Below are 10,512 nucleotides of genomic sequence, written 5' to 3' on the forward strand. Positions count from 1 at the left end.
TTGCTGCAAGAATATTGTTAATCTATCAGCATTGTGGTTCTTTGTAGTGGCCTTAAGTTCGTACATGCTCCATCATGTGACGTTTGTTTATTGGAATAGTCTTTCAAAAATAATGCTGACCGTGTACATCTTCATAATAGTACTCTTCGAAATTAAGACGTTATCAGTTTTGGGAATATGCACTGTGTCTAGGTGCCAACACTTGCAATATTTCATAAAGGAGATGAAACTAGCTGATACACATATATCTACGAAGAAGGTGAAATATGCAAAAGTTCTGGGAGGATTAGTAGTAGCTGTTAATCTCTCAATGCTGCTCTACTTGGTGACAGTAAGTTTATTCATCTTTGGTAACGCATTTTTGAGTCTCGTAGTCATTTTGGTGATATTGTTTGATGTGACGATCACACTACAATTCATCTTGCTCGTCCTGGAAATGTGGGCGAGGTTCTCCAGACTGAACGATGCCCTCCAGGACGCCCTGTCCCTCCATTGTACAGAACTGTTTGTAGGAGCGTCACCATCGTACAGGTTCTCACTGCTGCAGCTGCAGAAGACGTACGTGGCCTTGGGACGAGCCGCCGACCACCTGATGAGTCACTTTGGCCTGCCTGTGGCCTTCGACATCGCGTTCTGCATCTGTGGCGCCACTTGCAGTTCCTATGAGGTTCTCGTCAAGCTGCTGTCCGACAGCAATGTGTCGGGACTCTCAATCGAGGTACCCGTAAGCATATCGGAGGTGTGGCTTGCCTTGCACTGGATGAGGATCCTACTGTTCTCGCTGTCGTGCGCGGCTGCGGAAGACTCTGCGGCAGCCACAGGTGTGATCCTCGTCAGGGCATCGGTGGTACCTCAATGGCGCACTGCTGAGTTTGATGAATTCCTAAGGTTCACGCTTCAAGGACCTCGAACGTCCTTCAGCGCCGCCGGATTTGTCAAGATCGACCGCCGTCTGATAGTTTCTGCTTTCACTGCTGTTGTCACGTACCTTATAATCCTAGGACAACTCACCTACAACTAGTACCAAAAAAGCACGTGATTTTCAGGGTAGTAAAAGTATATTTTCTTTTGTCACTAGTTAGAGAATGACCTTCAGACTTAAAGAATAAATATTCCCTCAGTGATATGTGTGGATACCATATCCGCTGAACGTCTTTCTGCTACGACTATTTATTACTTTTAGATCTCCACACTGACGCAGCACACACGGCATATTGAGAAGTTGGAAATGCCCCAGTCAGTTATACGCATTTGAAATGGCAGACTCTTTCTACTTTCGCGTATGTTTAGGTCTTCTCATGTTACACATGGGTCACACAGAATGGACATGTTGCTGTGCCCAGCAAGATGCTCAGATATGTCCACATGTGTGGAGCCAAGCTCAGGTGACAACTCTATCCCAGCGCCAGTATCTAGGGTATTAAAGACGATTTACAACATTTGCGTGACGTCTTGCCACAGGAGAGGTTATAGTAGCTTTGTTACACCCCTCAGAGCCGAATCAGTGCATGCATCCAAGACAGAGACGTGCAATGTCATACTGCCAAGTGGATTCATATTGTCAAGTTCTTTATAAGTGTGACTCAATTTTGTAATCACTGCAATGATATCACGTATCCTCTCAGCTTGTGAAGTTTTATTTTGTTTCCTCGTACCCTTCTGGGTGCTCACTTTTGTCAGGCAGTGTATTTCGTCGCCCTCATACTCTTCTAAGACGGCAGTCATGCATCAGACTAATCCTGGACTGATTGAGGTCCCTTTCCACGATTCCCTATCCCACAATACTGGGGAATTACAATGTTGTTAAGCCTAGAGGACATATTGACTGTATGAAGACTATACTGTCTGGATCGACACAATCGTATTAATGGACTGCAAATGGGCAGATCACAGTTTCGTTGCATTCTGCTCGAATTGTCTAAGAGTCGTAATTTGATTTCTTGGCAGAGAACACAAGCTGGTATTTTCTGAAAGGAGATACTGCTATGCAGCAGATCTACGTTTTGTGTCTCACAATGGACTTTGAACATTCGAATTACTTCGCTATAGTGCACCCAATTTGGCTGGAAACTGTCTATGCTGACAGTCGTTCTTCCCATAAAGACACAACGCGCTCTACAGAGCTGTTCTGAGTATGCGGGATCCACTTCTACCACCATTACACAGGTGGCATATGTAGTCAAAATAGTTGTAAGGAATATGTTTCAAATTTTTAAAAAATCGATTCATGAAGGTAGCGCAAAACATTGTTTAGAGGTACAGATACATGGTAATAGGTTTTGCGAGCAATCTTCAGCTTCACAAAAACGTGAAGGAAAGCCAGGCTTCTGGATTGCCGTGTAGTTCAAATTAGATATACCCCAGATATACAGAAGCACAGCAAATTTAAGTACCATGTGAGGGATTCTTCGTGTTGTCTTTGCAAATGTACTGCATCAAAAATGGTAAAATGAATTATTCTAAGAGTATTTTCAACCATAACCTTATTTTCTTCCTTCGCCTAAAGACTCTGATTAGTTTTTTAAGCTATGTATATCTACATCTTCTATAAATTGCATGGAATACATAGTAGTTCCACTACACCTGTAATTGTTTTCTCTTTATTTTGAACTGTTGTCATTGGCCAGCAGTACCTGTGCTAAATGAACTATCTTAAATGTGTAAGAGGTACTAACGTGATATAGTGTAATGTATTGCCTTGCCTTAGTTAGCTTGGCTTCATAGTTTCAATTTGAAAATAAATTCCTTCCTAGTCTGTGGAAATCTGTTTCTCTTTACCCATAATAATGTTCTTGAAACAACCTGTATAGGCCCATCTACTTTGCTTAAGGATTCACGACCGTGTCACGTTACTCTCCTGTCAGATAATAGGACTAGATGTTTCATTTGAGGAAAGACCTCTCAATACATACACAGGTAACTGGAATAAATGCAAATCACGCAACTATTACAGTATCCGTTACTACTGCGATAGAATTGTCACCAAGTATAGTTTTCAAAATTTTTCTAAGTTTGCTGTGATCAGGGGTTTTCGAAAACAACATTCCACACGTTTGCCTAACTAATGAACCCCATTTCCCTGGTATACTCTCCAGTCTTTGATTTGCACCATACAAAAATTTCATTGATTTCGTCAAAGGGTGACCTGCTTCTTTAATCTGGCAGATCACTTGTGGCAGAAAACCGAATTCGGCTGCAATGAAAATTAAGTCATTTCTCACTTCCGAATATCCTATAAATTTCTTTGCTGCTACAATTGAAGATTCTTCATTCTGCAGAGCGAAGATAATCTTAGTTAAATGGGGAAATTTGAAAAGCAGTAAATTGCACTGAAATCCATATCCCCTATCTCATTATGTCAGATTAACGTGAAAGAAGTATATCTGGTACAATGACTTTAAGTATTTGAATCCTTGAAGGGCATAGCATAAAGATCTTCCTAATATCGTAAATTAATTTGACAACGTCTAGAAACAAGCTTTGTATTTGTTCTGATACTCTGTACAGACCATATGGTATGTTGGTCACGTGAAGCACGTTTGGAAAAGCACTTTTAAAGTTGCCCAGCCTTCTCCACGTAAGGAGCAGCGCGTGAGACGAAATGCAGTATATTGTGTTATTGAATTTCTTCAGGCCGCAATAACAGTAATAATTTGATCAATAACTGTGTGAACTGTTAACTTTTTCCAAATAATCTGCTGTAAGCTGGAACGCTTTTATTAATTCATCTTGTGAAAAGTCTGATAGTTTAACTCTGACATTGACAACCGTAGGATCATTTGATTCTTTAATTGAAATCCAGAGCATTTTATTTTTTACTTCATCTTTAATTATTTTCATTACTTCATCGTAACATTCACGTAAGTAACATTTTCACAAGGTTGACTCAGTGCATTTTTGGTGCTGAGTGCACGAAATGTGGCACAGAAGTATTTACCGTCTGTAGAAAATATGTCGGATCGAAAAGTATTAATTTTCGCAATAGTTCCCATTCCGCGATCGATCGGACCTCACTTTCTGAACAGCTCTCATATAGCAAAATATTTTGGCCACTAAAGTGTTGAGCCAAAGAGGAGACCTACGGAGAACTGCTCTGATGTAGTTGCACCAACGCGGATTTAGTTCTTTGAATTAGGTGTGACGTACTGTGCACCTTTCAAAGTGTTAGAAACGACTTGTATGTAACTAATTTATACCGTCTTCGTTTCTTGCTTTTCCTAGCATATATTTTGTCTAGTCCAAGGTCGCTTTTACAGCATGTGGGAAATTTTATGATTTAACTTTGTTACGAGACGCCTCTACTGAATGTCATATTCATCAAGGCAACCTAAGGTAGGGAAGTCGTTTGTGTGACCCGTCTATGAATGGTGTAAACTTTTTTCTACATATGATTGTATTTTCTGAGGCAGAGCTCGGAAACCCGCCCAGCATGTGCCTAAACAAGCGTGAGAAATAACATTTTGCCAAACTCAGGCTGACCGGTGTAGCAGCTCACTGTCGTTAATCCACTGTGCGGATTACATTCAGGTCTAGCTCAATCCCCTTTCTCGCAAGCTAGTGCACCGTGCGTCATGCTACACTAGCAAGCATTAGACTAATTTCTAATACTGAACCAAAATATTGTCTAGTGCAGCAGAATTTGTTGTTACCATGCATATATAAATATATATCTGCTTTTGATTATGTAGCGCTTATTCTGTTCAAATAAATGAAAGGTTTCCTTCAGAGGCACATATATTTATTTTCCATTTTACAATTAACAAGATATTAGCATTCTATAAAAATACGAGTTTGCTTTCCTGCACCTGTCAGTTACACTCCTACAGTCATAACATACTCGACATTTTTTACATGAAACGAAGTATTCATATATTTTAAATCGTGCATTGTGGACCAAAAATAAGGAATCTACGTGAGGCGTTCAATATGTGAGGCACACATTTCTCCCCGGCCAATTTTGGTTGAAAAAATGCCGAATTTGTGTGGGACATCGTGGAATACTCCCGTTTCAGCCTCTATAGTTTCATTAAGTTCTGATAGGTGATGGCTCTATACGTAGCCTTCAAAACAGCGTCTGTAACGCAGGTGCGTTCCAAGGAGAGTGCTGTTATTGAGATCCTTTACGCGGAAAAACAGAGCATCGCACGTATTCATAGTCACTTGCAGAATGTCTATGGAGACCTGGTGCTCAACAAAAGCACGGTAAGTCGTCGAGCGAGGCGCCTGTTATCACTGGAACAAGGTCACGCAAACCTTTACAGTCTCCCGCATGCCGGTCGGCAGTACACAGCTGACTCCTATTACGCTGAAACGTGCGGACACTCTCATTCGAGGTGATCGATGAATCACAATTAAGCGCTTCGCTGCACAACTGGACGTCACAGTGTGAAAACACTCCTCCACCAATTGGGGTACTCAAAGGTGTGCACCAGTTGGGTTCCTCGTCGCCTAACATAAGACCATAAAGAGCAACGGGGAAGCATTTGTGTGGAATTACTTGTACGTTATGAGATTGATTTTTTGTCGAACATCGTGACAGGCATTGAAATGTGAGTTCATCACTTCAAAAAAAATGGTTCAAATGGCTCTGAGCACTATGGGACTTAACATCTATGGTCATCAGTCCCCTAGAACTTAGAACTACTTAAACCTAACTAACCTAAGGACATCACACAACACCCAGCCATCACGAGGCAGAGAAAATCCCTGACCCCGCCGGGAATCGAACCCGGGAACCCGGGCGTGGGAAGCGAGAACGCTACCGCACGACCACGAGATGCGGGCTCATCACTTCGAGCTGGAAACAAACTAGCAGTTCATAGAGAGCCACCACACAACCTCTCCTCTGAAGAAAACGTTCAAAGCTGCACCCTCAGCGGGTAAAGTCGAGGCGCAGGTGTCCTGGGACTGTTTTTGAGGTGTTCCCTCTTAGTGCAACAAGGCAGGCACACGGGCCCTCCCATTATGTGGGGTAAGGCTGCAGCGCTGAATGGAGATTATGTTGAAAGATAGGGTTTTATAGCCAAAAGAGTGGGGAGTAATGTGGCGTACCGGAATCCTGAATAATACCATCATCCGTTCATAAAAAAGTGTGTTGCGTTACTTATTGAACGCCCCTCGTACTTGTAATGTAGTAGAAAATCATTTTACAGAATGGCAGCATTGTCTCAAGAGGAGAAACAGTGATTTTTTGTTTTTGTAAAGAATATCACAGTCTAGATAGCATTCCAGACAAATTAGTCTATCTACGAGTGTTTTTTCGGAAAGTAAGGAACGATCGGTTGCAATATGGACCCACAGTGAAAATCCGATGAAGTTTTGCACAGGTGTGTTGGGCAGTGTCTCTAGTAGGCCCGTCGATCGCGTTACGTCGTTCCTTTTAGTTCTGAGCATATAGGGAGCACGTAAAGATACCTAGAACAATAGTGTCTCCTGCCAAGTAGGATGGCCTGGTGAGAAATTTCGCCTGAAGCTATGCAGCCAACATTACATAACCGTCGTTGGGTTTCTTCTTCAAGGCAATTCTCAGCTGCATTCTGCAGAAGCAATGAATATGCTCCTGCATCGTTTTCAATTCGAAATGTTTGACTACCCACAATACAGCCCTTAATTGTCTCCCTCTGAGTTTCATCTCCGCTCACATGAACCGCTGGCTATGAAGACAACATTTGGCACAGACAAAGAGCTGTAGGTCAGCGAAGAGAATTGGCGGAAAGCAGTGGCTGCTGCCTTCTATAACGAGGGTATTGGAAAGTTGGTGCAACGCTAGGACAAACGTCTAAGTCGGATAGGCGACTATGGAGTAGCTGGAAGTTGTAGCTAACTGTTGGAAATAAAACAGTTTTGATTTTCACTGTGGTTTCCTTTTCACGACCTATCGTTGCTTACTTTCCGACTAGCCCTAGTATACAGGGTGAGTCACCTAACGTTACCGCTGGATATATTTCGTAAACCACATAAAATACTGACGAATCGATTCCACAGACCGAACGTGAGGAGAGGGGCTAGTGTAATTGGTTAATACAAACCATACAAAAATGCACGGAAGTATGTTTTTTAACACAAACCTACGTTTTTTTAAATGGAACCCCGTTAGTTTTGTTAGCACATCTGAACATATAAACAAATACGTAATCAGTGCCGTTTGTTGCATTGTAAAATGTTAATTACATCCGGAGATATTGTAACCTAAAGTTGACGCTTGAGTACCACTCCTCCACTGTTCGATCGTGTGTATCGGAGAGCACCGAATTACATAGGGATCCAAAGGGAACGGTGATGGACCTTAGGTACAGAAGAGACTGGAACAGCACATTACGTCCACATGCTAACACCTTTTTATTGGTCTTGTTCACTGACGCACATGTACATTACCATGAGGGGTGAGGTACACGTACACACGTGGTTTCCGTTTTCAATTACGGAGTGGAATAGAGTGTGTCCCGACATGTCAGGCCAATAGATGTTCAGTGTGGTGGCCATCATTTGCTGCACACAGTTGCAATCTCTGACGTAATGAATGTCGTACACGCCGCAGCACATCTGGTGTAATTTCGCCGCAGGCTGCCACAATACGGTGTTTCATATCCTCAGGGGTTGTAGGCACATCACGGTACACATTCTCCTTTAACGTACCCCACAGAAAGAAGTCCAGAGGTGTAAGATCAGGAGAACGGGCTGGCCAATTTATGCGTCCTCCACGTCCTATGAAACGCCCGTCGAACATCCTGTCAAGGGTCAGCCTAGTGTTAATTGCGGAATGTGCAGGTGCACCATCATGCTGATACCACATACGTCGACGCGTTTCCAGAGGGACATTTTCGAGCAACGTTGGCAGATCATTCTGTAGAAACGCGATGTATGTTGCAGCTGTTTCGGCCCCTGCAATGAAGTGAGGACCAATGAGGTGGTCGCCAATGATTCCGCACCATACATTTACAGTCCACGGTCGCTGTCGCTCTACCTGTCTGAGCCAGCGAGGATTGTCCACGGACCAGAAATGCATGTTCCGTAGATTCACTGCCTCGTGGTTTGTGAAACCCGCTTCATCGGTAAACAGGTAGAACTGCAACGCATTTTCTGTTAATGCCCATTGACAGAATTGCACTCGATGATTAAAGTCATCATCATGTAATTGCTGATGTAGCAACACATGAAACGGGTGAAAGCGGTGACGATGCAGTATGCGCATGACACTACTTTGACTCAGTCCACCGGCTCTCGCAATGTCCCGTGTACTCATGTGTGGGTTCATGGCAACAGCAGCTAACACACCAACTGCACCCGCTTCTCCTGTGACGGGCCTGTTACGGACCCGTTTGCGTGCTACGACCATACCTGTTGCATACAGTTAGCGGTAGATGTTTTGCAATGTGCGGCACGTTGGATGCTCTCTGTCCGGGTACCGTTCTGCATCACCCTGCAGGCTTCAGCTGCATTTCGTCGACACTCGCCATAGATGAGTATCATCTCCGCCTTTTCAGAGTTCGAATACACCATGGTCACAGTTCCTACAACACTACATTATCACAGATGTCGAATAACACGGTGTGCTACAGTTGGTCTGCGTGCGGAGACGAATGCAGAATAACAATAGCAACAAGCGCTACATGCGGACACTGCGACAGCTAGACCAAACCACAACAGTGCACTACAGCCACACTCGTAAACACGGTCGTCATCGTAAACATGTCCCTGCAGATGCTGCTCGCTGACCGTGGCCCGTGTTTGTTACAACACGCAACTGAACGTCGGAGGTTTCAAGCGTCAGCTTTAGGTTACAATAACCCCGGATGTAATTAACATTTTACAATCCAACAAACGGCACTGATTACGTATTTGCTTATATGTTCAGATGTGCTAACAAAACTAACGTGGTTCCATTTAAGAAAAAGTAGGTTTATGTTAAAAAAACATACTTCCGTGCATTTTTGTATGGTTTGTATTAAACAGTTACACTAGTCCCTCTCCTCACGTTCGGTCTGTGGAATCGGTTCGTCAGTATTTGATGTGGTTTACGAAATATATCCAGCGGTAACGTTAGGTGACTCACCCTGCATATCTAAAGTAGGTAGAACAGAATTCTGTCACTGGCATCAGTGGGTATGCATCATTTTGATGATGGAATATCTCAGAAAATTACGTAATATTGAGTAAGTGGTAGCGTCCGATGAGGTCGCTGCCATGTGATCACACTGCTCCGCCGTACCGGGATTGCTAGCAAGCAGGATTCCAGGTGGCTATCTTATTTCGCGTGTGAGCCTCCACAGCTTTCACGCGAGAACTTCGTCTTCCTAAAACTTTATACTCAGCCAGCAATCGCGATGGTGCCCCAGCTGAACATAATGCTCATTCTCTGCTATACGGGCGCTAACTGGCTTTCCGGTTCCCCAGTGTAAGAGGGGCCGAACTCACAATATTCCTTGTACACACCTGCTGTATGCAGGGATTTGCTGCATCCTTAGCGGGACTTATTCTAGATGCTGTAGCGTATTCGGAAAACTGGTTTGAAGCCTCCTTCATGGAGCACTGTGAATATTCAATCGCCAACGCCCTTGGCGTAAGGTAAGTGCTCTACCAGGAACTGTTGTTGGAGCCTATTTTATGAGACTAGTTTCCTGTTTAGCTTTGCATACTTTGTTTTAGTTTGTCTGTCGTATTCATTGGCTCGGAAGTTGTTATGTAGCTCTTACTGTTCTTGTTAGATCTTGTTTTCGTAACTACTACGGTTGATAGGTAGGAGACTGGTAAGTGGTAAGGTGTCAGAAACAATTTTGGCCAGGAATCAGCACAAGGATCTACTAGCTTAACGAACACACAATTTCTTAAAAAACGTATATCCCCATTTGATCATAAAAAGCCCTTAGAAGACTCAAGTTAAATTAGATCTGAAGGGTAATAAAACAGGAGAAGAGTTTTACTAAATAAATCAAACTATTTTACTCCAGATTTTAACGAGATACTTCTGGTTCACTGGTACTGTCGAATCCATTCCACTGGATCATTGGAGTGGTACTAAGAATCAGTCAGGACGACAAATAATATAGAACTACAACATAGAAAAAGGAACACCGTTAAAAATGAGCATTAATGACGTTAAAAACAGTTTAAACAATGATAAAGTCAAATCACAGCTCAAAATACCCTCCGCAACACACCGTCAGGTGGCTTGCGGAGTATGGATGTAGATGTAGATAACAATTACGTATTCTAAAACTTATAAGGATTACGGCAAATATATACAAAGAGTTATGGTAAAGCCCTTCAAAACCTATATTCTGCATTGGCACTGCCGTAAGCATGTAATTTAAAGAAAACAAAATGGTTATAAAAGCCCTCGACCGATGTAATAATTTAAAAGATTTTGTGCAATATTCAACCATTATCACTCGACCAGACCGAGCGGGGTGGCGCAGTGGTTAGACACTGGACTCGCATTCGGGAGGACGACGGTTCAATCCCGCGTCCGGCCATCCTGATTTAGGTTTTCCGTGATTTCCCTAAATCACTCCA

The 10,512-nt window shown here is 43.0% G+C and overlaps 1 protein-coding gene across 1 annotated transcript; it reads left to right on the forward strand.

The window, feature by feature from the left end:
• The first annotated feature begins 436 nt into the window (after window positions 1-436).
• Window positions 437-1,021, forward strand: LOC126455979 (gustatory receptor 68a-like). Its single transcript, XM_050091735.1, has one exon. The coding sequence runs from the start codon at window positions 437-439 to the stop codon at window positions 1,019-1,021; it is 585 nt and encodes a 194-aa protein (XP_049947692.1).
• Window positions 1,022-10,512: the final 9,491 nt, after the last annotated feature.

This window comes from Schistocerca serialis, chromosome 2 (genome assembly GCF_023864345.2).
Source record: "Schistocerca serialis cubense isolate TAMUIC-IGC-003099 chromosome 2, iqSchSeri2.2, whole genome shotgun sequence".
NCBI classification, from domain to species: domain Eukaryota; kingdom Metazoa; phylum Arthropoda; class Insecta; order Orthoptera; family Acrididae; genus Schistocerca; species Schistocerca serialis.